At 51.3% G+C, this 26,376-nt stretch overlaps 10 protein-coding genes across 10 annotated transcripts; 6 read left to right on the forward strand and 4 right to left on the reverse strand.

Annotated features, from left to right (window-relative positions):
- Positions 1-569: 569 nt before the first annotated feature.
- N7539_008169 (mismatch repair ATPase MSH1) lies at positions 570-3,670 on the forward strand (the record flags this gene model as incomplete). The annotated part of the gene is made up of 3 exons (XM_056937769.1): positions 570-935; positions 993-1,914; positions 1,971-3,670. The coding sequence occupies 3 exons, from the start codon at positions 570-572 to the stop codon at positions 3,668-3,670; spliced, it is 2,988 nt and encodes a 995-aa protein (XP_056786861.1).
- An 800-nt stretch (positions 3,671-4,470) lies between these two features.
- N7539_008170 (ribonuclease P subunit p30 family protein) lies at positions 4,471-5,463 on the reverse strand (the record flags this gene model as incomplete). The annotated part of the gene is made up of 2 exons (XM_056937770.1): positions 4,471-5,318; positions 5,388-5,463. The coding sequence occupies 2 exons, from the start codon at positions 5,461-5,463 to the stop codon at positions 4,471-4,473; spliced, it is 924 nt and encodes a 307-aa protein (XP_056786862.1).
- Positions 5,464-5,902: 439 nt separating this feature from the next.
- On the forward strand, positions 5,903-7,157 carry N7539_008171 (casein kinase II subunit alpha/alpha'; the record flags this gene model as incomplete). The annotated part of the gene is made up of 4 exons (XM_056937771.1): positions 5,903-6,017; positions 6,155-6,528; positions 6,584-7,003; positions 7,068-7,157. 4 exons carry the CDS (start codon positions 5,903-5,905, stop codon positions 7,155-7,157), a joined length of 999 nt encoding a protein of 332 aa, XP_056786863.1.
- Positions 7,158-8,298: 1,141 nt separating this feature from the next.
- On the forward strand, positions 8,299-11,697 carry N7539_008172 (valine--tRNA ligase; the record flags this gene model as incomplete). The annotated part of the gene is made up of 4 exons (XM_056937772.1): positions 8,299-8,329; positions 8,402-8,530; positions 8,627-10,636; positions 10,691-11,697. 4 exons carry the CDS (start codon positions 8,299-8,301, stop codon positions 11,695-11,697), a joined length of 3,177 nt encoding a protein of 1,058 aa, XP_056786864.1.
- Positions 11,698-12,653: 956 nt separating this feature from the next.
- Positions 12,654-13,711, forward strand: N7539_008173 (rRNA-binding ribosome biosynthesis protein RPF2; the record flags this gene model as incomplete). The annotated part of the gene is made up of 2 exons (XM_056937773.1): positions 12,654-12,667; positions 12,724-13,711. 2 exons carry the CDS (start codon positions 12,654-12,656, stop codon positions 13,709-13,711), a joined length of 1,002 nt encoding a protein of 333 aa, XP_056786865.1.
- A 644-nt stretch (positions 13,712-14,355) lies between these two features.
- On the forward strand, positions 14,356-15,419 carry N7539_008174 (Tim17/Tim22/Tim23/Pmp24 family protein; the record flags this gene model as incomplete). The annotated part of the gene is made up of 5 exons (XM_056937774.1): positions 14,356-14,370; positions 14,432-14,547; positions 14,629-14,655; positions 14,726-15,262; positions 15,362-15,419. The coding sequence occupies 5 exons, from the start codon at positions 14,356-14,358 to the stop codon at positions 15,417-15,419; spliced, it is 753 nt and encodes a 250-aa protein (XP_056786866.1).
- An 864-nt stretch (positions 15,420-16,283) lies between these two features.
- On the reverse strand, positions 16,284-18,155 carry N7539_008175 (DUF3716 domain-containing protein; the record flags this gene model as incomplete). The annotated part of the gene is made up of 1 exon (XM_056937775.1): positions 16,284-18,155. The coding sequence occupies one exon, from the start codon at positions 18,153-18,155 to the stop codon at positions 16,284-16,286; it is 1,872 nt and encodes a 623-aa protein (XP_056786867.1).
- A 453-nt stretch (positions 18,156-18,608) lies between these two features.
- On the reverse strand, positions 18,609-20,728 carry N7539_008176 (uncharacterized protein; the record flags this gene model as incomplete). Its single annotated transcript, XM_056937776.1, has 2 exons — positions 18,609-19,158; positions 19,227-20,728. 2 exons carry the CDS (start codon positions 20,726-20,728, stop codon positions 18,609-18,611), a joined length of 2,052 nt encoding a protein of 683 aa, XP_056786868.1.
- Positions 20,729-21,694: 966 nt separating this feature from the next.
- On the reverse strand, positions 21,695-22,933 carry N7539_008177 (DUF3431 domain-containing protein; the record flags this gene model as incomplete). Its single annotated transcript, XM_056937777.1, has 1 exon — positions 21,695-22,933. The coding sequence occupies one exon, from the start codon at positions 22,931-22,933 to the stop codon at positions 21,695-21,697; it is 1,239 nt and encodes a 412-aa protein (XP_056786869.1).
- A 1,702-nt stretch (positions 22,934-24,635) lies between these two features.
- N7539_008178 (putative mitochondrial carrier protein (Rim2)) lies at positions 24,636-25,861 on the forward strand (the record flags this gene model as incomplete). The annotated part of the gene is made up of 3 exons (XM_056937778.1): positions 24,636-24,748; positions 24,870-25,584; positions 25,652-25,861. 3 exons carry the CDS (start codon positions 24,636-24,638, stop codon positions 25,859-25,861), a joined length of 1,038 nt encoding a protein of 345 aa, XP_056786870.1.
- Positions 25,862-26,376: the final 515 nt, after the last annotated feature.

Here is a 26,376-nt window from a genome sequence, read left to right on the forward strand (position 1 = left end):
AATGGAGGCCAGGGTTGATGGGAAGAATTGCGCTTCCGCAGGAGAGATATGAGCTCGGGAAGATTTCGGTGGCGAAGGCGGAGTACAGCGGCCGATAGAAGCACCTGAGAGCGGACGTAGTCTCCCCAGGCCAAACCTGATGCCTTGAGCTATGAAACCCCATCAACTGTTCCAAACATACGAAGGGTGGAAATTCGAGCCATAGATTGAATATTACAAACATTTTTACCTTTGCCATGTTATTGATAGAGGGTAAGGTTGCTCTACTTAAATTTTACGCTTGTTGTCCCAGGTAAGCTTCCTCTATTTGGTTAAAGTGTTCTTGAGCTAGCTCATTACTCTCTCTCTCTCGACTTAAATTCACGCCTCAAGAGACCGAATATCTCTTATCAATTTTCCTACTGCTAATACGTGTCTAGATACTTGCGAGAGCCAGTGACTTAGTCGTACCTTACAGCAAATTCGTTCCTTGGTGTCTTATCAGCTGCCGCAGGCGGACGAGGTAAGCTTTCGCAGTTCTGCCCCTTCTAAGCTCGTATGTTGAATGTCGATGGGTGAGGCGATCCAAGATGCGCGTCAATGCTCGAAACTTCACTCGATGGGCGTCAGGCATACGAAACTCGTCAGAACGTGATCTTCTTCAACTCTCGCCCTTCTCCTGTTCTGTTCACAGGACAATCTGCCACCATGCGCGGCCGAACAGGCCACGCGCGAAAGTGCCTTCGGTGCTCCCCAATCTGGATCCTCGACGAGGTGCGAAAACCAAAGTGGCTGTCAAGCTGAAGGACCTTCCTCAGGGCGTGCTCAAACTAGAGGCATACCAGGATGTGAAGGACCATGTGCCTCAGTATCCAACGGTCATACAAGGCCATCGTAACAACATGCAGAAATTCAAGGACTGTGTTGTTCTCACTCGGGTTGGAGGATTCTATGAGGTACGCCTCAACGTCGCCAAATCTTTGTGATCTGATTACTGAGATCTATCATTGCAGCTTTACTTTGAGCAAGCTGAAGAAATTGCGCCCTTGCTTAATCTGAAACTCGCATCTAAGAAGACAAGTGCCGGCGCTGTTCCTATGGCTGGATTTCCTTTCTTCCAACTGGATCGCTTCCTAAAGTTGCTTGTTCAAGATCTCAATCGCTACGTGGCTATCAGCGAGGAATTTGCTGTTGATCCAGAGGACAAAACGAAGTCCGGTGGCCTCATGTGGGACCGCAGGGTAGCCAGAATTATTACTCCAGGAACTTTGATTGATGAGAAGTTTCTGGATCCATCAGAGAACAACTTTCTGCTCGCAGTATATCTCGACGTCAAATCATTGAAAAAAGTCTCGCAAGATCAATCTTTTGCGCAATCATCACAGCACCTACTATCTTCAGTGCCCATAAATGCTGGCTTGGCCTGGATAGACTTGTCTACTGGGGAATTCCGCACACAGCTCACGACGCTGCAGATGTTGCCGTCGGCCATAGCTCGAATCGGAGCTCGAGAGATACTTGTCGACCAAAGAGTTGAGAATCTCATTGGACAAGAACTGCAGCTTCTTGTTGGTCGCGATCATCGTCTCGTCACTTTTTTCAAGTTCCCAAACATAATAGCACCCATGTCCGAATGGAACCATATGTTAGAGTCCCCTGTTCCAGAAAATGCAATCCGTGATTTTACGGAGGAGGAAGTCGCTGCCGGTTTCAGCCTACTTGAATACACAAGAGGACAGCTTCAGAGAACAGACCTCAAACTGTTACCTCCTCTGCGACGACATCTTGACGAGTCGATGATCATCGACCGAAATAGCCTGAGTGGTTTGGAGATACTTGAAACTGCTCGCGATGGTTTTGGAAAGGGCAGCCTAATTCACGCTGTTCGCCGAACGAGCACGAAGAGCGGCGCTCGTCTGCTGCGCGATCGACTGAGTGGGTAATGTTGCCTTTCATTATGAATTTCGCAAAAACTAATCCATGTCCCTCAGCTTCACCTTCAACATCTATCGAAGTGATCAACAAACGATTGGATTTGGTTTCGACCTTCCGTGAAGACGTCGATCTTCGCGACAGCGTGATTCGGCTGCTCAAAAGGAGCTACGACGCTCAGCGTCTCGTTCAGAAATTTGCCCTTGGCAAGGGAGACGCCGATGATTTGATATGCCTTTCCCGTGCCATTGTAGCTGCGAGAGAGGTCAAAACCTTGTTATTGCGCCATGCAAGCTGTGATCCTGAGCCTGCAGGTATACCCAGTTTAGCATCAATGACCTCACGGCTTGACCTCGACGGCCCCATCGTTCTAGCTGAACGTATCATAGCTGCGATCGACGAGGAAGGGCTGCTACAACAGCAGCGTATCCAGGAGGGCACTGCAGCCGAAGCAGCCAACCTTGCGCAGAAAGTAGCTCTCCACGAAGGCACCCCCGCCGAGGTAGAAGAGTTGCCTAAGAAAGTCCGTGCTAAGGCAAATGACCGTCGGGACTCGGGGGATGCGGAATTCATGCCCACAGAAGCGTGGATCATGCGTCGTGAGGCCAGCTCAACACTCAAGTCTCTCCACGGAAAACTGGATCAGGCTTTTGTCAACAAGGAAGCTCTTGTTCGACGCTTACGTGAATCTGTTGGATCTACCAACTTGACTCTCAGGTGGACACCAGGACTAGGCCACATATGCCATGTCAAAGGGGCCAAGATCTCTCAAGCTGCTCTTGAAGATTTAGGGGTGACGCGCAATGTGTCATCTACAAAATCCACGCGGTCCTTTTATCTCCCTGTCTGGAGCGAGCTAGGCAATCAAATGGATCACATCAGACTGCGAATCAGACAGGAGGAACAACTAATCTTCGAGCGTCTTCGCCGGGAGGTCATTCTAAACCTGATGAAAATCAGACGCAATGCGGCAGTCATGGATGAGCTGGACGTTGCGTGCTCTTTTGCAACTCTGGCTCAAGAGCAGCAATTGGTTCGACCGATTCTGAACAACGGCAGGACGCATAACATCGTCGGTGGCCGTCACCCTACAGTCAAACTGGGCCTGGAAGAGCAAGGTCGATCTTTCGTGAGCAACGACTGCTTTCTCGGTGGACCGGAACGAATCTGGCTCATCACTGGCCCCAACATGGCTGGTAAAAGCACCTTCCTTCGACAGAATGCTTTGATCACAATCATGGCTCAAGTCGGCTCCTACGTGCCTGCGCATTATGCTGAGATAGGCATCGTCGACCAAATATTCAGTCGTATTGGAGCCGCAGACGATCTGTTCCGCGATCAGTCAACATTCATGGTCGAGATGCTCGAGACAGCTGCTATATTGAGACAAGCTACTCCTCGATCTTTTGTCATCATGGATGAGGTTGGCCGAGGGACTACTCCTGAAGATGGTACTGCGGTCAGCTTTGCGTGTCTTCACCATCTACACTACCGCAACCGCAGTCGCGTTCTCTTTGCAACGCACTTTCACGCGCTTGCTGATATGACCAATGGGTTTGAATCCTTGGCATGCTATTGCACTGATGTCCATGAGAGACCCGATGGGAGGTTTTCTTTTGTGCATCGTTTACGTAAAGGTGTCAACCGCGAATCACACGCACTTAAGGTGGCTCAGCTTGCTGGATTACCCGAGGACACCATCGAGCTAGCTTGTCGTGTTAAAGGGGAAATACACAAACAAAGACGAGAGACAGGTTGAGGGTCATGTTCAATGGCCTCTAAGCACAAGGCTGACCATCGACAAAAGAACTCGACTTTTGGAAACAGTACGCAGCAGAAGCGATAATGGCCATATGGTTGCCAATTTGTGTGGTATTGGAGTCAAAAATTAAGGGTGTGGTATGGTGCCTTGTACCATCTTGATATCTAATGTGATGTGTACGGGAATGGAGCTTGTACTTGACCCTTCATTAATCGCAATTGGAAAAGCCTAAGAGACTGTGGAGGAACGTGAACAGGCCACATATTGAATGTCATGCAAGAGCGTGCTGACAGCAAATTTCCGGGGGCAGACCATATTCGTCCGAGAACTGGACATCAAAATTCAATGTCGAGTTCGGATTGCCAAACGCCCCGCTCTAGCAACATCTCTGTCCGTCCGAAACCAACATCTGCGGTACAGATGGATTCGGTGTTCGACACTGGTTAAACCCGGGTAGGCACCAGGGATCTTTGTGTGGAGGTCTCGGGGCGCGTCATCAAAGGCGGACAGCCGCACCATAGAGCCGAGTGCCACCGAGCCAGTCCATATTGCGCCGGTGAGTACAACATCTTCGACGGTAGAGCGGTGCTTTCCAGGGATTCACTTTTAGCACAACAATCTTTCAATGCGAAAAACATGTTGCATATTGCATGCCCACGAGTGATAGCCCGGCGACTTACGAGGAGAGACTTTAGCCCCAGGTTCGAGGCCAGGAGATCATCACCGCATGGTCTGCAAGAATATCTCACTAGATGCTCGGGAATGGCGAAGATGGCAATTCAATTCAGCTCAAAAGCTCAGCTCGCATCCGCGGCTTGTGGTTCGAGTCGAGCCTTCTTGGCTCGGCGTTTCATTTCCCGCTTAGACAGAGGCTTCTCGGGTTCGACAGCAGCTTCGGAGCCCAAGGATGCCTTCCTCTTCAATGAGTCAGGTGTGTTATCAGATTCTTTGCTGGCGAAGGTTTTCTTTTCGCCTTTGGACTTTGGGTTCGCATTGTCGATTGCCACTTTCTCTCCGCCATGAACAATGTCAACGATGCCACGCCAGCTGGTACGCTTCAGCTTTGCCAAGGCCGTAACTTTCCTAGCTTCTTCACAAATCGCCTCTTTTCCACGCTCTTGCGACAATCCCCAGACGCAGGTCAGGTTGATGACGTCCCATGGTGCCCGCAGACTCAGAGCGCGTCGGGCCTCACTCGAAACGATGATGCCTCGGCCACCCCGTGTAGCTCTGATCAGTGACATCGCGTTCCCGATCAGATTGCGGCGTGCGTCGAATCCACTTCCCGTGACACCTGGACCATAGCAAATTTCCAACCGAATACCGCGAGACAAGGCAGCCGATAGCATTTTAAATTTGAAATGGAAAGGCAGCCGTACTGACAGATCTAGCGATATCATGTCGCATTCGAGTGTGGTGCAAGCATTGAGAAGGGTCTTCTCATTTGTGGGCCGTAAAGCGACGATATCGTATGCTTGCGTCAGGTTGTTCAGTCTCTGGTTCTGCGCGGTGTCGGAGAGCGTAAGATTGAGACGTGTGAGCAACTGTAGCGACTTTGGAGCATTCGAAGGCAGTGTCGGTGGAGTCAAGCTTGTAGGCAGCTTGCCCGTGACTGTCTGTGACAAGGCGACGGTTGTGTACCCAACTACAGAAACGTCAGCACTCCTATGGATATGAAAATCAACTGTCAAACGGTCGCGGCGAGATGACCTACGTTCGGCGAGGAAATTCAATGTGTTCAGCGCTTCCGGGTCATCTTGACTGTACGGAACGTTCAAGTCAAAGAACATGGCGCTGGTCTGGAGATCCGATGACTCCCAGCAGCGCAACCAGTGCTTCAAGATGTCAGGGACATTTGATCAAGCCAATGTTATCGCTTCAGTTGCAGCCTTGATTTGTTTAAAGATGGAATTCACAAAAAGGTCGGGGAAATGATTTTCCGTGCAGCCACACCTGGCCTGCTCCCCACTGGGAAAATCCCGTGACAGGGCGGAACTGATCTCGCTCATATCACAATATCCAACCCTCTCCAATCTTCCATTGCATCAGGAAGACCGATAGCACAGCTGAGTTCACGCGAGCGATTTGCTGAGCCTGCTGCTGCTATTGCTCTCTGCCTGCCTCAACCGCCTTCGTTTCGCTCTCTCTAGTCGGCCGTGTCACGCCCCGCCTCACCCCGCTCCATTCATATTCCATTGTGGGCGGATCCAGTCGCCGCCTGACCGCACCATGTCGCGCGTCTACGCTGATGTCAATGAGCACATGCCCCGGTCCTATTGGGACTATGATAGTGTGAACATCTCATGGGGAGTTCTTGAAAACTACGAAATTGTTCGCAAGATTGGTGCGTTCTGTCCCAAGTTCAAGTCCAGTAGGCCTGTGAGGCACTTTCCGTCAAATGCGCTCACCCAAGGGGCCACGCTGCTTGCATATCGGCAACACCATCTTGCATAATTACTAACTATTTTTCATGACCTGCAGGTCGAGGAAAGTACTCTGAGGTCTTTGAAGGTATCAATGTGGTCAACTATCAGAAATGTGTTATCAAGGTCTTGAAGCCAGTCAAGAAGAAGAAGATTAAGCGAGAGATCAAAATTCTGCAAAACCTTGCTGGTGGCCCCAACGTTGTCGCTCTATTGGACGTTGTTCGGGACAACCAAAGCAAGACTCCGAGTTTGGTGTTTGAGGCCGTCAATAACACCGACTTCCGTACCCTGTACCCCCGCTTCACCGACTATGATGTCCGTTTCTACATCTTCGAACTCCTCAAAGCGCTCGACTTTTGTCACAGCAAGGGAATCATGCACCGTGATGTCAAGCCCCACAATGTCATGATTGACCATGAGAAAAGAAAGGTACGCACATTTCGTGGATCCAGTCTGAAGGGAGGGTATCTTTAACACAGTGTAGCTGCGACTCATCGATTGGGGTCTTGCCGAATTCTATCACAAGGGTACTGAGTACAACGTCCGCGTCGCATCGCGGTACTTCAAGGGCCCCGAGTTGCTTGTCGACTTCCAGGAATACGACTATTCCCTCGACATGTGGTCACTCGGTGCGATGTTCGCTTCCATGATATTCCGCAAGGAGCCGTTTTTCCACGGAAACAGCAACTCCGACCAGCTTGTCAAGATTGCGAAAGTTCTCGGAACTGAGGAGCTATTTGAATACTTGGACAAGTATGATATCGAGTTGGATCCCCAATATGACGATATCTTGTCTCGATTCCCTCGCAAGCCGTGGCACTCCTTTGTCACGGCTGAGAACCAGCGCTTCGTCAGCGACGAAGCCATTAACTTCCTCGATAAGCTGCTTCGCTACGATCATGCGGTAAGCTTGAATTCATATTTCTGCCACTATCTCTCATCGCATTCTAGTTCTAACAACTTGATAGGAACGCTTGACTGCTCAAGAGGCCATGGCTCACGCCTACTTTGACCCTGTCCGCGCTGATGCTCAGAAGAACGCTGCTGCCCAGTCTTGATTCTCCCCTCGGCAGTAAAACACGATCTTCCTTTTTCCCCTCCCCGTCCTTTCTTATTCTCTCCATCAGCTTCTCTCCCACACATTTCCCCTGCTTTCCTGACCTAGAGAACATCCTTCGGTATTCCAGTCCAGTCATTGCTCATGGATGATCGCCCGGCAGTCATAGTGTCGTGCAGCAAACAAATCAAGCAGCAAGACCCTTCGCGCGGACATGTCTCAATCTAATGCGCTCTTTGCACTAGATATATGCGGCCTGAGTGGACGACCGAGCTTCGAAGACGACGTTGATGACAAGACATGATATCTAATTTTCCTGGGCTAGCCGGAACCCTACCGTCTAGGTTCGATGAACTTCAAGTGGGCGCAATCAATCAAATTTCCAATCTTCTTCACGGCTCGGCTCTCGCATCATCCAGCACAGACCATTTCCAAAAGATGTAGGCTCGAGCCCCGCATACCATACGTGTAGAATTGCTCAGCTTTCAAGTCATCTCGCAGTAGCATTTGGTGTCCAAAATCTCTACGAACTGCCCGTGTTATCGGCATGCCAGATAGGATAAGTTTTCCCCGTAAATACGCTTGATTGAGTTGCCATCGTCAACTTTTCTCATCCCGGATGGCGTGCAGTGAAATAATCTTAGGTTACCATGTAACCGATGTCCCGAGTCGAGCAGACAATCTCAGACATCGTAAGTGTGTGTTCATGCCAGGCTGTTACCACCAGGTGAGTCGCTCTCTGGTGTCACTCTATTAAGCCTTGGCAAAGATCGCCCAGAGGCTCCGGCGCTATCACGTGAGTGTCTTTGGGATTGAAGGAGTCCTCGATCAAATCACAAGAATTATTTCGAGAAAGATACTGCACATGCTCACAAAACCTCGACACTTATTCAATTACCCGCGTATCAATCACCCTCAGCTCTACAGAAAGCCATTGTTCCAACTGCCCCAGTGTCGCGCGGTCCCCACCGATCCTCACCTGAGCCCCGCTCGCTCATTCGTCGTGGAAATTTAATCTGCCCGCATTTTCGCACAACCACCCCTCCTTGTCGCAACTCCTCATCCTCAAGATACTTATCAGGCGACTCGTGGCGCGATCGGCGCCTTGGAGACTTCCTCCGACTTATCGATCACTATCCAGGATGGCGCAAAACTCCGCATCCCAGAACCCACGTGAGTGACGGTGCTCCGGCAGTCAATGACTCATGTCCGAGTCCGCAAGCTTACAATTGAATGGCAATGTAGTCGGGGAGAACACTGCCCCTTTGACTGAGACTCCTCCTCCCGTCGATCAGCAAACTCGCACTCAGATCGCCGAAGCTGCTGCTGCGAACGATGGCGCCGCCGCCCCCAAGGTGAAGTCCGAGAAAGAACGTACGTGAACCCCGCAGTGCACCCCGAGCTGAAACGCTGTTGTTTCTCGCTTGAGCCTCTTGCCTGAAGACTAATCTTGTCTTTCTGACGTAATAGTCGAGCGTGAGCGCAAGAAGGCTGAGAAGGCGAAGAAGTTCGCTGAGAAACAGGCCAAGGCCAAGACCGCGAAGCCTGCCGCTCCCAAGGCCGAGAAGAAGGTGCAGAAGGTTGAGAAGGAGAAGACTGCCGACGCATACGATCCCAAGACTATCGAAGCCGGTCGCCTTGAGTGGTGGGAGGAGAGGGACCTCTTCAAGCCCGAATGGGGCCCTGATGGCAAGGTCAAGCCAGAGGGCTCCTTCGTCATTCCTATTCCTCCTCCCAACGTCACCGGCTCTCTTCACATGGGTCACGCTCTGACCAACGCCTTGCAAGACACTATGATCCGATGGCAGCGTATGAAGGGTAAGACTACTCTGTGGCTGCCTGGCATGGACCACGCTGGTATCTCTACGCAGAGCGTCGTTGAAAAGATGCTGTGGAAGAAGGAGAAGAAGACCCGACACGATCTCGGCCGTGAAGCTATGGTCAACCTCATCTGGGATTGGAAAGATGAGTACCACAAGAACATCAAGAATGCCCTCCGGAGAGTTGGCGGGTCTTTCGACTGGAGCCGTGAGGCCTTCACCATGGACCCTAACTTGTCTGCCGCCGTCACCGAAACGTTTGTCCGCCTTCACGAGGAGGGTACTATTTACCGTGCCAACCGTCTTGTCAACTGGTGTGTTGCTCTCAACACATCGCTTTCGAACCTTGAGGTCGAGAACAAGGAGATTGAAGGCCGCACTCTTTTGGATGTTCCCGGCTATGACCGCAAGGTTGAGTTTGGTGTTCTCACCCACTTCTGCTACGAGATCGACGGCTCACCTGAGCGTATCGAGATCGCCACGACTCGTCCCGAAACCATGGTTGGCGATACCGGTATTGCTGTCCACCCTAACGATCCTCGCTACAAGCACCTGATCGGCAAGAACGCTCGTCATCCCTTCGTTGACCGTTTGCTGCCTATCGTTGCCGACGAGGGCGTTGAGCCCGAATTCGGTACCGGTGCCGTGAAGATCACCCCTGCTCACGACTTCAACGATTTCAACCGCGGCAAGCAGCACAACTTGGAGTTCATTTCTGTCCTGAACGACGACGGCACCTTCAACAAGAACGCAGGACCCTTCGTTGGTATGAAGCGCTTTGATGCTCGTTATCAGGTCATCGACATGCTCAAGGAGAAGGGCTTGTACGTGAAGTGGGAGCACAACCCCATGAAGGTGCCCCGCTGCTCAAAGTCAAACGATATCATTGAGCCTATCCTCAAACCCCAATGGTGGATGAAGATGGAGTCACTGGTCGGCCCCGCTATTGAGGCCGTTGAGAAGGGTGACATTATCATTCGTCCAGAGTCTGCCGAGAAGAACTACTTCCGCTGGATGCGCAATCTCAATGATTGGTGTCTGTCGCGTCAACTTTGGTGGGGTCATCAGGCCCCCGCTTACTTTGTGAACATCGAGGGCGAGGAGAATGATGACTCTAACGGCGAATTCTGGGTCACTGGTCGCACCGAAGAGGATGCTCGCAAGAAGGCCGAAGTCAAGTTTCCCGGTAAGAAGTTTACTCTTGACCGTGATCCCGATGTACTGGACACTTGGTTCTCTTCCGCTCTGTGGCCCTTCTCAACCCTGGGTTGGCCCCGCAAGACTCACGACTTCGAGAATTTGTATCCCACCTCTGTGCTTGAAACTGGTTGGGACATTCTATTCTTCTGGGTTGCTCGTATGATTATGCTCGGCATCAAGATGACCGGACAGATTCCTTTCAAGGAGGTGTACTGCCATTCCCTGATTCGTGATTCCGAAGGTCGCAAGATGTCCAAGTCTCTTGGCAATGTCATCGATCCTTTGGACGTGATGGAGGGCATCCAGCTCCAGACCCTGCACGACAAGCTTCTTGTCGGCAACCTCGCTGAGAAGGAGGTTGCTACTGCGACAAAGTACCAGAAGAAGGCTTTCCCCAAGGGCATTCCTGAGTGCGGTGCTGACGCTCTTCGCTTCGCCCTTGTTTCGTACACGACTGGTGGTATGTGACAGCCTAATCCTTTCATCTCGTCTGGTTTCTAATTCTCCCATGCAGGTGGCGACATTGCCTTCGACGTTCAGGTCATCCACGGTTACCGCAGATTCTGCAACAAGATTTACCAGGCGACTAAGTTCGTTCTTGGTAAGCTCGGCGACGACTTCAAGCCCTTATCCACTGTGACGAAGACCGGTCACGAGTCTTTGTCCGAGCGTTGGATCCTGCACAAGCTCAATGCTGCCGCGAAGGAGATGAACGAGGCCCTCGAAGCGCGTGAATTCTCTGTGACTGCCAATGTTTCTTATCAATATTGGTACTCTCAGCTGTGCGATGTGTTCATCGAGAACTCCAAGTACCTCCTGGCCGAGGACGCCTCCTCCGAGACCCAGGAATCTGCCAAGCAGACTCTTTACACTGCCCTTGAAGGTGCTCTGTGTCTCATCCACCCCATCATGCCCTTCGTTACGGAGCATCTGTGGCAACGTCTTCCCCGGCGCCCACACGACAAGACCTTCTCCATCATGCGTGCCAAGTACCCCGAGTATCGCGCCGAGTTCGATGATCCCGCTGCTGAGAAGGCTTATGAGCTTATCTTGAACACCTCCAAGGCTATCCGCTCGATCCTTGCTCAATATGATGTCAAAGCTAAGGGTGACATCATCATCCAGACCTACGATGCTACCAGCGAGAAGACTGTGTCTGAGCAGCTCACCTCCATTCAGTCCCTTGGTGGCAAGACCCTGGGTGAGCTCTCTCACGTTGGTCCGGACAACAAGACCCCCCCTGCTGGCTGCGTCGTCGCGGCAGTGGGTGCTGAGGCTGCTGTCTACCTGCGCGTTTCCAAGGAGGTCGCACTCGAGCAGGAGGAGAAGGCCAAGGCCAGTCTTGAGCGTGCCCGTGAGACTGTGCGCCGATCTCAGACCGTGATGAGCGCTCCCAACTGGAAGGAGAAGGTCAAGGCGGAGGTTCGTGAGACTGAAGAGAAGCGACTGCGTGATGCCGAGAGTGAGGCCGCTCGCTTGGAGGAACAGATCAAGGAGTTTGAGAAGCTTCGTCTGGAATAAACTACGCCCATCGCACGCATTGGAGGGGTAATATAAAAGACCATGTCTGAAGTGAATTGTTCTGTCTTTCGCTTTTTTTTATCGTCCCGTGTAGTTCAATAGGTCCAAAGTATATAAGCATGACCACCATGACAATGCCAACCTACTTCATAAGGACTCGGCCTTGACTGGATATAGTTCCGAAAGTCGATACCAGTACATTCACTCGTGGAAGCTGTTCGTATCTATGACTGGCTCGATATAATAGAGCCTCCGTCCGTGCTGCCTCCTGAGAGGTATGCCATTAGGGAAGGATTCAGAATTAGCCATGTAGGGGCGGGAGCCTTATCCTACCTGTTACCTTTTGTTGGATGAACGCAATCGAATAGTCTAGACAGCAAATCCGAAGGTCAATGAAAATGAATATTAATGGCTTTTAATCTCAGACATCTAGCTTCCAAGAACGTACCTATGGTGAGCTTCATACCTTGAATGATGTCGATGTGGGTGTGTAAGTAGATCCATGGACACCTGCATACTGCAGGTCTCTACTAATGCGTCTTAGAAATTGGCTGGTTTGGAGACATATTTTCCCTCCATCCATGTCCCGGATTGTCGGGCAGAAAGCGAAAGGAAAAACTTACCTACATTTTCAGGTGCAGAAGTGGCTGAAAATTACTAGATTCAATGCCGGAATTTTACTCCGTGCAGAGCTGGTGAGCGAGTACCGTAAGGGTCAAAATCTGCGAAACAAATGCACTTCGATGTACTCGTGCAGTTGACTCGTACCGTCGTACGTTCGGGTGCTCGAAGCCGAGTAGATCAGTATCGCTGGCAGCCTGCAATGTGAGGCAGAAAGGCTCGACTCGGGCACACTGCAGTGGGTCCTTATCGATAGTTGTGCCAAGCCATCACCCCAAAAGTTTTTTGCGATTTTTACTCGGAACATCCTCGAACATAAAGAAAACACCGCCACCATGTTGCGCGAAGTGTGAGTCCCCTGCAGACGTCTCAGCAGTATGGATTGAACTGATTGAGAACAAACAGCAAGGCAAAGAACCCGCGCACTGCGCGTATCCTCAAGGCGCGAGAGCCCCAACTCATCGAACCCCCCAAGAAGACTCTATTGCTGCACGGGACGAAATGCCCTCAAGCCCTCGACACCGTCTTGAAGACCTTCCACTCTCTCACAAAGCCCAACTCCGTCCTTTTCCACAAGAAGAATGAGAACATTCATCCTTTCGAGAACACAGAAAGCATGGAATTCTTGGCCAACAAGAACGAGTGTGGTCTGGTAGTCTTTGGAAGCAGCAACAAGAAGCGCCCCAACTGTGTGACAGTTGGCCGAATTTTCAACTCGCAAACACTGGACCTCTGCGAACTGATGCTTCTTCCCCCATCTGAGCCGAACGCCATCCCTCCATTCAACGAGCTTACTATGCCCGTCGGTCTTGGCATGCGGCCGATGCTGCTGTTCTCCGGTAGTCCTTGGGAGGATCCGACATCAGGAGTTCACGTCATGCTGAAAAGCTTCTTCCTTGACATGTTCAAGGGCGAAGAGACGACCCAGATCGATGTCGAGGGTCTTCAATATATTTTGATGGTTGGCGCCGAAGAGCCTCGTGACGGCTTGTCCCCTGTCGTGCACCTTCGGTGGTACAAGATCATCACCAAGCGCAGTGGCCACAAGCTGCCTCGTGTGGAACTTGAAGACGTTGGTCCCAAGTTCGATTTTAAGATCGGCCGTCACCGCCCCGCTACCCCCGAGGCAATGAAGGAGGCCATGAAGCAGGGCAAGCGTCCCAATGAAGATATGAAGACCAAGAAGAACATCATCATGGACTCTATGGGTGACAAGATTGGTCGTGTGCACTTGGGCAAGCAGGATCTGGGTGGCCTTCAGACTCGTAAGATGAAGGGTCTGAAGCGTCGGGCGGGTATCGACTCGGACGACGAAGATGAAGAGGATATGGAGATGATGGACGTCGACGAGATTTTGGAGGAAGAGGGCAACAAGCGTCCACGGACGGATTAAGCTTGATTCACTTGCATCTTTGCGTATTTACACTACTCAAGGCGTTTGTTTGGTCCGGCTGGGGGTTTGTGCTTCTCCGTGGTGCCTGCATATCCTTCAGGCATCTTGTATCGACATGAAAAAGTATTTTATATATAGTGAAGCGATTCCTTCCCTGCAACTGAATCTTCGATTTCTCACACAGTCACCCTTTGTAGGATATCCGATGGTTGGTAGAGCTGCGAAGTAATCTGAGGGTCAAATTTTACGAAGATCGAGAGACGAAGAGTCCGCGAAGATGCTTGAGTAATTCGAGCAGACTTGATGTTTGCAGAGCTTTGAGGCGCTTTGAACTTACACTGAGTCTTGTATTTGCCGAAAGAATAATCCATTTTGACTTTTGATGCGCTCTGTCTGGGCCACGTGACCATGACGTTAGCTGTCGGCATCGTCTCACATGCCGAGGCCCTTTTGCAGTTGCGGATCCGAGTAAAGTGCCGCTGTCCCCTCCCCCAGGTTCTGGTCTTTCAGCTGCTTTACTTCTTCCACTCTTACGATTTTATCCTCCGAGTCCTGTCATTCAGAAGTCGTCTCTGTCACAGGATTGTTTGCATTTGCCCCTCGAATCTCAGTGTTGACCTCCAGTCGAGGTTTCGCGCATCAGAATGGATGCGCTCACGGTGAGAAGCTACGCCGGGCATATACGAACTTGTCCCAGCGACTGACGCACCTTTCTCATAGTCACGCCTCGATGCCTTGGTGCTCAACCCTGAACTTGCACCACTACTATCACTCGTGAAAGGCGCACGGAATGGCATAGTCTACGGCTCCAAAGTGCGATTTCCGCACGCGCTGGTGTAAGTCAAATGCCCTGGATACATCGACCGCCGCATAGTGTCGCGACGAGACTGGAGTACTAACTTTCGTTGGCCTCACAGAATGATATTTCTTTTCCGATCGGGAACGTACGTGATCTTCTCCTCTCCATTCCCATGCGCGTCCTTTCCGAGAAGCTTACCTTGAGCGACCATGCAGATTCCGCGAAAAGGTCAAGCTGGTCTTGAATGCGACTCGCCTCCACGCCCGAAACCTAGCCACCTTTGCTACGATATATAAGGCATCCATGATCATACTTCGAAATCTTCCTGCTGGACAGGGCAAAGAAGGTCGCTATGACAGTTTCTTTGCTGGATTACTGGGTGGATACGCCGTTTTTGGTCGGCAGCGGGGAAGTATCAGCCAGCAGGTATGCCGAAAGTCCCCACACCGAGGCCGAATGGAATGGAAGGGACCTCGGGTCAAGAATCGCATCGCGCTTCCGACGGCTAATTCGAATCCGTATCTGCAGATCGTTATTTATGTCTTTGCTCGGGTGATGCTCTCCCTTGCGAAACTTTCTGTTCAGCCCGGGATGCATCCGCTCTCATCTCTCATAACACCCCAAGCTCGGACTTCCATCACGGATAATGCCTGGCCGGTTTTCGCCAGTATGAGCTGGGCGCTCGTCATGTACCTCTTCCGATGGTACCCAGAGACTCTGGCATCGAGTCTGCGGAGTAGCATGGTATACATGTGAGTGAAACCGTCTTTTGGATTGCGTTCGGTTTTTCAGGCTATTCCAAAATTTTGGGTTTGAACTGAACGGGCCGGCTAATATCGTTGTTGTCTCAGTTATGCGGACTCGGACCACTGGAACTCCTTCCGAAACTTATTGATACACAACAAATAGAGTCGCTCGAGCGATCACGCCCTGGTCCATAGTACATGTCTAGCCTCTTGGTCTCCAGCTGGTTTGGGATTTCACACGGCACATAGAGCAGAGATTACATATTTTCTTTCTTTTTTCCCGCTTCATGGAGTCAATGACGAGTCTTGTTGCTTGATTTGAGAAGCGCATTCCTTGGACAACGGCACGTCCATCTTCTTGTGCGAGTGCTTTGCGTCTGTCTTCTATATTTGTTCTACGACCGAGCACATGAGCTCGAAAGCGAGCGATCCCATCCATGAGATCATGATAGAACAAATACGACAAATTCATCTTTTGCCAAGCTAAAGAAGGTCACTATAGATGCTACGTGTTAACGTGTTGACGTGTATGCACTATGCAAAATCCGATGTTTCATTCAGATCGAGACACCATTCCTATCGACTCACAATCGCATCTGTATCCTTAACTCCGTTCTCATGTTCCTGCTTCGCGTAGGAGAAGAGAAGTACAGTTATGTTCCAACTCCACCGATGCACCTTGAATACACAACCCGAAATCGGACCGTCAAAAAAAGTCCAGGAAAGCAATAGTCCGAAACTCGAGTTCCAAACGCCGCAGAGTGCATTGGTAAGACATCCCCTCTTTTTCTTGCTCGAGGAAGTGTTCAAGATTTCTTCGGCAATTTCCACACACTGGTGTATGTACGGCAACCGCCAGCCTTGCGCTTCTTCTCGTTCTCGATGCCCGCTTCCAGATTCTGTCGTTCAACCACTACAAGTTCAAAAGACGACAGCATTAGTCGCGGGCCATGTAACAATAGACAAAAGACGGCAGGCTAGTATGTGGATATTAAACCAGTCGGACGATGTAGGATGGGGAGAGAAATCAATGGATGGACTCACAAAAGCTGCATTGACCAGGCTGACCGGGAGACTTTTCCCACAGACAGTTCGCACAAGCTCCGTCCAGCTGATCGGGAATCACAACACACCCAACAAATTGGCCCTTGCCTGTGGCGCACTGCTTACACTCGGAAGCGAGACGGACACCAACAGCCTGAGCGAGCATGGCAACTCGCTTGCGGAGACGAGACTCCAAAAAGCTTTTGAGGTCCTTGGTCTCCTTGATGTTGATCATCCGGTTGTTAGTGGGTTCTCGGACCGGAGTCAGGCTCATAAGATGAGCCCATGGCTGGATACCGAAAACCCATGTGGTCTCGCGCAGAAGTCGAACGCGAGGTCCAGGAGGGACATCTGGAGGATCGAAAAGAGGCTGAGGAGAAACAGCTGGAGCCGATGAAACGGGAGTTGGAACCTGAGGAGGGGGGGCATAACTTCGAATAACGGACGGGGAAAGTTGAGGAATTGGAGCAGGATATCGAGGAGCAAAAGACCAGGGTGCATAAGCCCAGGCCTCAGAAGCACAAGGCTGAGGAGCATAATGTTGAGAAATAGGAATTTGAGCAGCAGAGAATTGAGGAGCAGCAGCGTAATGCTGAGGAGCATAGAGCTGAGGGCCATAGAGCTGAGGAGCATCAAGCTGAGAAGCAGACATCTGAGGAGCATAGAACTGAGCAGCAGAAGCCGGAGGAGCAGTAACCTGAGGAGCACAGACCGGAGGAACTGTAGCCTGTGGAGCATAGAGCTGAAGAACAGAAGCCTGAGAAGCAAAATACTGGGGCGCAGTAATCTGAGGGGCGTAGTCCTGGGAAGCGTAGCCGTAAGAACCGCAAAGGGAACCGAAGCTCTGGGGCACAGTCGCCTGAGGAGCAACAACCTGGGATGTGTAGAGCTGAGGAGCTGGGACCTCAGGTGCAGAGACTTGGAGAGTAGCAACCGGTGAGACAGCAGTCTGAGGGCCAGAACCAAGAGGAGGAGAAATGCTAGGAGTTGCAACCTGATGAGCAAAGCTAAGCGGAGAAATAGCCTGGGGAGCAATAGCCTGAGGTGCAGAAACGCTCGAGGTCATAACCTGGGGAGCAGAGATTTGGGAGGCGAGATCCCATAAACCGACAAGCTGAGAGGCAACAACCTCAGGAGTAGAAGCCTGGAGAGCAGCAACTGGAGAAGCAGCAGCTTGAGGAGGAGAAACGTCAGGAGTCGCAACCTGAGCCAAAACAGCCTGAGGCCCAACAGCAGGAGCAGAGACGCCAGTGGTCACGACCTCAGGTGCAGAGGCCTGAGGGACGAGCTCAGACAAATCAAAGAGCTGAGAAGCGTGGTCCTGAGAAATATCAAGCTGAGAAGCAGAGAACTGAGGTACAGGAACAGGAGAAGCCGAGTTCTCAGGAGTTGCAACCTGACGCACAGGAACAGGAGAAGAAGTAACCTGAGTCGCAGAGCCTGTAGGAGCGAGAACCTCGGGAGCAGTGACCTGGGAAGTGGAAATTTGGGGAGTAGTAATTTGAGATGCGTGATTTGGAGAAGTGTGAGCAGCAACTTGAGGAGCAGTGGATGGAGAAACAGCAACCTGAAGAGTAGAGTCCTGGGCAGCAGCAGCCTGAGAAGAGTTATCCTGGGAAGCGGTACCAAATTGAACGCCCGCCAGAAGAATAGCGTCAATTTCTCCCAGGACCTCAGGGGGAAACTCTAGCTCTTCTTCAGAGGACGAGGTTGGAAGCTCGGCATTGGTCTCAGGCTGTGAGCTACTCTTAGTGATAGCGTCGTCCATCGATTTGGCTTCTTCGTTTGCTGATAGACTCCAAAGCTCCTCGGCTTGCAGCATGACATCCAGTTCGTCTTGAAGACTAAGACTCATGGTGTTGGATTAAAGATCGGTGTGGCTGTAATGTTTAGGTAGGAGCGCTTTGTTGGAAACAAAGAAAGTGGAACAAAGGGAATGAAGACAGGTAAGATGAGACATGTAGAATGAGACGAAACTATTCATGAGAGCAAACTATAAACGAAATGAATACGGCACGCCCACGATTCTATTTTTCATCGTGGGAAGCAAACAAATTAATCGCGCTGTGTATCACGACGCATTGTTTGCGGTTGAGGGTAAGTTAGGGTTGATTCTACATCCGCGCGGCGCGCGCGCACGGCGTAGGATATGGCGGAAAACATAGCACATGCCTCAACCAAATCATTCATGTGATCGCTTAAATGGTGTACAAAGGCATTGTCCACGGTAGATCCAACATTGGAGGTGATGAAAATCTAGCAGTATAGTACATGCTTTAAAAAGTGAAATCGGTAGCAGAATTTCCATCTACTGGGTATTATCGCCGTCAACGCCAATAAGAATTTTCAAGTCGCCATCCATCCAATCCACGGTATCTACTGACAGCAGAGCGAATGCCCAGTCTTTCTCGCTCTGAATGGAGACGAGTCCATCAGACAAGAGGGCTTTGACACTCCAACTGACGGCTCCAGCCATATCCCGGACTTGCTGGTCAACCCCGTCTGCTCCTTGGAGCACAGGAAGGCCTGGAATCTGGTTGTGGTAGCGTCGGATGACAGACTCCTTGATCATGTCTACATTGGGGCACTGCCCAGCCGGGAGATCAAGCCGGGGAAGAATACGCTTCCCCCGGTGGAGCACGTTGATGTGAAGGGTGATTTGGGTGTGAGATGCGTGATGCGATGGCGGTAACGCCGTGGCGCCATTTGGTTTCACTTCGTTCGATGCAACGAAGGAAGGCTGTGTTTGGAAGTGCTGGTCAGGACCAGCTGGTAACTGGGTCGCGGAATGATCTCCATTGCGACTGGCTAACGATTCTCGAATAACACGCGAAACATCACGAGTAATGCCGTTGACACTGTTCACGAGTCAGCACCTTCTGGGAACATTGTTTTTTGCGGCCAGGGAGAGGGAATATGAACTTACAATGCATCTCGAGCTGGCGGGTTACGAGCACCCCCAACACGCCAGGACAGGTTTGCGGTCGCGTCAGCGTGAACAATGCGGGAGATGTTTGCATCCTCGCAAGCCGGGGGACAGTCGAAATCACCTCGATGAACGACTTGGTAATGGCTGTCAACAGCCGCGACGAGCCCTCGCCACTCAGGTTGGTCGAGGCCAGAGACAGACCAGAGGTTGTCCAACTCGTAGTTTTGGTTAAAAATATCATAAGAGCGGGCCATGTCGTTCCAGTCGACGGTGTATCCGTCCAAGAGCAGGTCGTTGAGCCCCACATCCATAATCTGGCCAGATTCAATCTGATCTTGGGCACCTTGATTTGCTTGGGTGGGCCCAGTGAGAGGCGGAGCCGCATGAGCAGAATGCATTGGCTGCGCTTGAGCGTGTAGATGTTGCAACTGCTGCTCGGGAGCAAACTGGGCCGGGATGGAGGTGGTGGAAGAGATCTCTTGAAGGTTCTCACTTGTTTTCCGTCGCCGACGCTCATCCCCGCCGCCACCCTTCCGCGTTTCGACGGCGTATTGGCGCTGGCGCTCGTTTGTGACCATCCTCCGCAAGAGCGGAATGACCAAAAGGATGATCTTTTGTTGATCTCGGGGCCAGACAAATTCACGAGGCCCAAGTCCCTCATTCACCACGTTCTCTCCGAAGAAACGCTCGCCATTCCCCTCATCGTCAAGAAATTGTCGGACGCAATTCCAAAGGCGCAATTTCACCATTTCGGTGTCGCCTTTTCCTCGTTGGCCAACACAATCGCGCCGTTCGGGGTGTTCGTCGTTTAACATGAACGCCTTGGCCGCAGCCTGAAGATGGAGGAAATTCTCTGGCGACAGTTCTAATGATGTAAACAACTTTGACATCGGTGGTCGCGTATACTTTTTGTTCTCGGATGGTTGCCGGAACAGCGCCGCAGCAGAATGTACACCAACTGAACGTGCATCAGCGAGTGCCTGAGGAGGAACGGGGCGAACGATGAAATTACCACTGGAATAGGGTTGATGACTGTGCTGTGTGGGTTGATGGACCTGTTGTTGCTGTTGCGACCCAGACATCCCGGCACCAGCAAGCGCAGGATCGAGGTTGTCCTCGTTGCGCTTCCGCTTCTTCGAAACGGTTCGCGAGAGTCCAGGCCCCTGCGCGTGATCGTTCTGCACCCGTAAGTGACGAGCATTGCTCAAGCCACCCGCAAAATTGGTCTCGTTGAAGCTTTCATCGCCAAGATGCATATCTGACCCATATGTATCTAATTGGTGGTGGCTCGCTTCACCAGCAGCTGTTGCGACAGCAGCAGCCCAATGAGGGGACACATCTTGACCGGCGGCCGCTGTCGCGGCTTCAACTAAGCCCGCGAGCTGGTTGTCGCTGGGGGTGTATGCGGTATTGGGGTCAATCGAGAGGTTTGCGCTTGATTGAGCAGCGACGTCGGCAGAGGAAGATGTTTGATGGTGATGGCTGTTGTGCGCGGACATTGTCGCCTAATTGACGCGGATTCGGGGGCGCAAGTGGACTCCAGATGTAGGCTCGAATTGGCCGAATGCGACAATCTATAAGAGTCACGAAAGCGACACCTCATAGACTGGTGCCGTGGCGGTTGAGTCCGTAGCTTGGCGCGTATGTATAGCTCGTAGGTCCGAGCTTCGAGAAAAGGAAGGGATGTGGATGGGGTGACAGAGTTGAAAGTAAGACGTCGCGTAATTTGCAGGAAATCAGAGATCAGTCCGTGGGCAAAATGCCCCTCGACGGGGCACTGAGTGCGCCGACTTAGGAAGAGGTTGAACCTCGAGCCCGACCTTGACGCTGTATTGCACAAGCCCTAAAGCCTGCGATCGATAAGACCGATCCGACGATGATGCGATGTTTGTGCAGTTTGAAGGGTGGACAGACAATGCAAACTCTTTGTGTCTCGAGTCACATGACGTCCCTCTCCCCTTATGTCCTAACCCTCCAGTTCCACACCAAGCCGCTTGTCACGTGCAGAGGGTGACGTTAGTACATTAGATGAGCAGATCAGCAGAGTATATGATTTTGGAAAGTACAGTATGCAATGCGTGGTACTTTGAGAGCTCGGTAGGCAAAATTGAATCAATATGATCACAATAGGTGGGACGGAAAAACCAAGATTCTTGCATACATATTTGTAAGCGCACGATGCCACTCCTCAACTGCGGATGTTCTGCCCACCTCACGATACAAGCAGGAGTAGGATGAATGTAACTTGACTGAAGATCTGTGGTCTATACCTAAGAATTTTACAAAGTCATTGGCAACAATGAGGCAATGCATCAAAATGTGCACATACAGATGACCCATTTTATAAAAGGACCAGAAGACAAGGCGGGTATATGTAAGTTTGACCGACACAGAGAACAGAAACATATCACGCTGACGACCAGTATCCAACACCGGCAAAGCTGAGTGATGCGATTGGAGAAGCTCTAAAAGCCATCACCTTCCTTCCAAGGTCGACCGGCCTCAGAAGCACGATTCTTCGGGTCTTTACCTCGTTCGACGGCGGCATCAAAGAGATCAACAACCATCTTATTCTTCTCGGCAAGCTGCGCCTCAATCTCTGCTTCTTCCGCCGGTGGAAGGATCTTCATCTCCTCAAGCTCATCAACCAGCCCCTCTGCTTTTGCGACCTCGTAGTCTTCGGCCATGAAGACCCAGTCATCGAATTGTCGCTGTAGGGCCTCTCGTTCGGCATCGAGATTGCGCCAGGCGCGATACTGTTCAGGTCCACCAAAGCAGAATCCATAGCCGTCACAGAGGCAGACACTCTCCTCTACACAAAGAACCGGTTCGCCTGTAAACACAACTTGCCAGAGATATTCCCAAATTCGGCCCGTGATATAATCACTCAACTCTGTCTGCAGTAACCAGTCGCGGTAGAAGATGAATCGAGCCCGTGGGATTGCGCGAATGCGATCTCGAGACAGCGCGAATTGTGCACAACATGGCTGCGACGATACAGAGGGGACTTGTATGTCGGGGAACAATTCCCCCCAAGCGCGGGCGAGCAGGACCTCCTCCTGTTTGGACTCGTCCTCGTCCACAGCGCCGGGATGAATCCAAGCGGGACATCCAGGTGCGAACGCGCAACGCGTATTCATGTATCCTTCCCGGATGACACGTTCAAGGCTGAGCCGTCTGAGGATATCGGCCGCGTCCCCGTCGAAGAAGTCTTCGTTGTGCCAGGCTTTCCGGTGAGCATGCATAAACACGGCGACATCCGGCAGCTCCTCGTAGAAGTCGATGATGTACGAGAGGTACACCATGACCTCGTGGCCCTTGTTCCGCGGTGGATGCAGAGGTGCTTTTGGATCGTCCACGACGTAGATGGCGCTGTCCCAGTCTGGCAACTCTTCGTGAATCCAACTTGTGTCTTCTTTTTTGGTTCGCGGTACGACTAACGTCCTGTTATACTTTGAGCCTGGAGGCTTTGGTGAACCAGGGACGAATTTGGGCTGAGGCGCATAAGGGCGCCTGCTTCCATAGCGAGTGGCATTGGACGCCCTCGACTGGTTGTAGAATGTTGATTGAAAATTATTGTAGTCTCGCAGGCGCAAACTGGGTGGATCATTGCTCCATGACTGAGAAAGCTGACGAGCAGTAAGAACGAAAATACAAGCCAAACCGAAGCCAATCAAAATGACTTGGCGCTTTAAGAGACCCATGGGCGTTCGAAGAAAAAAAAGCGTTATTGATCATGCGCTCGAATGAATGATCCTGCTGAGCAAACTGTTAGTAAACCCATAATTCCCGTCGATGCTTCCTTACCAAAACGCGGAAAATTTACCTTGTGATATCAGAACTCGTGCGTCATCCGAAGCAATTGCACGTTCGGCTCTTCGTAGGGCATTATTTCGTAGATCTCGCACGTGCCATGAATGATTCTTGTCATTCGAAATGCGTGGTAATCTTCGCTTCACCCGGTATTGCGAGCCAGATGGCTGGGAACATGTATCGATTGCGATTTTACTGGCTTGTGTTGAGGCCCGGATAGCCTCTCCGCCAGGCAGTCTGATTTTTTTACACCCACGGAAGCGAAGTCTGGGGAATGACCCATGCTTGATATAAATTTCAACGATCCAGAAGGTCTCCCCAACGCGGGGCACGCTGGACAAATCAATGGCGATTGCGAAGACCCCTGTGGACCAAAAGTGGTGCCCAGGAACAGCACCGGTTTGAAGATCCGCTCGAGGATGACGACACGGGCGTGAGTTGGAGGCGGCCAAGAGATGATAGTGCGAGATTTCATATTGCAAGCATTTCACTCGTTATTGGTGAAGATTAAGCTTAGGTGACTCATGGACTTGAAGTCGCTGCGCATTATTTCAAAGAAATCGAGGACCTGTGCGAGTAAATGCTATGGGTCGCGAGCAAGGCCTGAGACGCGCAACAGTCTGTTGGATAGATTGATTAGCCTCGGCCACCGGCCGTCGCTGCCGCAGATCATCTCAGCCACCGACCGTGGTTTGTTTCAAGGGGCTGTTGAGCGATAAGAAGCTCCTCGGGGGTTTTGGAACGACTGCCTCGAATGTGAGAGTGCGTTGATCTGGTCTCCGGATTATGTTCAAAGATATAAGTATGCTGAAAATGCGTCCAGCAGTTGCACCCGTCCGAAGTGCGTCACGGAGACTCGATGGTACAATTGACGAACTGGCGTAGTCTGGCCGCACGCATGTAGTTGCATGTTCCATCCATTTAAGGTTCGCGTTTCACGTGAACAAATCGCATACATATCGCCAATTAGGGGACGATCAAGATCTTTACTAACCTATCGCGGCTGCAGAGAAGTTGGAAATGCAGGAAGCATACTGAAATCTTTGTACCGACATTCATCTGAGGTCGGATGCCGAACAGGTCAGACATGCTCGATGTACGAGGCCTTTTGATCAACTTATTGAGGGTCTGGTCAATTTCGACGAGAAATATTGAATGAAAGCTGAGATTTGCGGTAATATTTCTGTAGAAGGCGTCTACAAATATGTCCAGTATGTACCCACCGCTGTTTTGATGAGACACATTAATTACTTAGTGACCGGTCATAATGATGGCGCTAGTCAACACGCAATCGCAAGCCAATCATCATGATCTTTCTATTTGTCAAGAAGTGATTGAAAGTATCTTGGAATAAGTAGTAACAAGCCCGAGCCACTGCCCAGTGCCCAGTGGCCAGCCGTCAAAGTCGTGTGGCCGTGTGGCGAGAGATCCGAAAATTGAGGCATCAAGTCCTTCAAAAGTGACGCGGCTTATCGGACACGGTTATCTCACGTGACTGTGGTCTTGCGGCGAGATTCCCCCAGAAAGGGAAATTTCCTGGGCCCGGAGCTTATCGTTTTATTTTTTTTTCCTTCTCCAGAATGCGCCATTACGATGCAGAGCCCCAAGATTCACGGTCGGCCTGCTGAGGAGTCGACAACCATCAAGTCTGCCAATGCTCCCACAAAAAAGTCCCACGATCCGTGGGTACACCTCATCGCTGGCGCGTAAGTCCTGCCGTGTGGCTTCCATTTGCCTCCATGCGTTCCCCGAACCGTCCGCCATTCCCTGTATCATCGTGCACCATCGCATTGAAAATGAAAATTGTTTTCTGAATGTTTTATGTAGGAGTGGTGGCTTTGCTACTGCGATTGCAACATCTCCTCTCGATGTTCTGAGGACTCGTCTTCAGTCTGACTTCTACCAACGACCTCCTCCTTCTACTTCCGCGTCATCCGCTGCCGCCTCTACTATCTCCAAACACGCCACGCACAACACTGCTCGTATCATCAGCAACATCTACCAAGCAGAGGGATGGCGTGCCTTCTTCCGAGGACTTGGCCCCAGTCTAGCGGGAGTGGTCCCGGCGACCGCTATCAAGTTCTGGGTCTACGGAAACTCCAAGCGCATCGGTGCCCAAGTGCTGGGAACCGGTGAAGACTCTACACTCGTTCACGCGCAGGCCGCCATATCCGCAGGAATCGCGACTGCGACTGCGACAAACCCCATCTGGCTGGTCAAGACACGACTGCAATTAGACAAGGCGCAAACCACGACCGGTACGCGCCGCTACAAGAACAGCCTGGATTGCATCCGGCAAGTGATCCGCCAAGAAGGGTTCAGCGGCTTGTATCGAGGACTCAGCGCGAGCTACTTGGGTTCGCTTGAAACAGCCCTGCACCTTGTGCTGTATGAGCGAATCAAGACTGTTTTGCACTCGTCATTGGGATCGCCCGATGGCAAAGATACCGCCACGCAAAAGGAGATCACGAGCTGGCTGAGCACAACCGGAGCGGCTGGATCCGCCAAGTTTGCTGCGGCTTTGATTGCATATCCTCATGAGGTAAGGGCCCTTCACTCTTGTGAAATCCCGGGATCGCCTTTCTAACATGTCGGTATCAAATTGCTAGGTCATCCGAACACGACTTCGCCAAGCCCCAATGGAGAATGGGATCCCCAAATACACCGGCTTGCTGCAGTGCTTCAAGCTCATTGCTAAGGAAGAGGGCATGGCCGGTCTTTACGGAGGCTTGATGCCGCACATGCTCCGCTCGATTCCTTCTGCGATCATCACCCTTGGTGTCTATGAGTTTGTCCTCCGCTTCGTTGGAACATCCTGAGTCGTGAATCATCCCCCCTCCATTGACAAAAAAAGTGTGCGCTCTGCACCCTCTGTACCATATATCACACTACGTCATGATGCTCCGTCTTCTCTGAACTAGGTGACGCACTGACGTGACCTAATTGCATGTATCCTTGAAAAAAGAGGCGTTGGTGGACTGGCAAATTTTCTCTGTTTCTTTTGCATTTTGTGTCTGTGCATAAATTTACCGTCCGAGGAATGTATCATATATTGCACCAATCTATCTACTTACGTCCTTTGATCTCGCGATCCAGAACTCGCCCGCTTCCCTTACACACGTGTTATGAATTTCTGGCTTAGGGGCCTGAGTCTAAGAGAACATTGAGAACTCAAACTGCTCGGAAGTTAGTCTTAGCGTGGTTGAAACTTGTGTCCATTGAACAGATCTGTTGGATTCTCGTCCAAGAACACAAGCAAAGCTGGGCTATTTAGTTGAGACACGGAGGAGGCTCTCCCATGACTATCTCACAAAACGGATATTACGATGCACCA

The sequence above is a fragment of the Penicillium diatomitis genome, assembly GCF_028827545.1.
Source record: "Penicillium diatomitis strain IBT 30728 chromosome Unknown utg000012l_segment0_segment0, whole genome shotgun sequence".
NCBI classification, from domain to species: domain Eukaryota; kingdom Fungi; phylum Ascomycota; class Eurotiomycetes; order Eurotiales; family Aspergillaceae; genus Penicillium; species Penicillium diatomitis.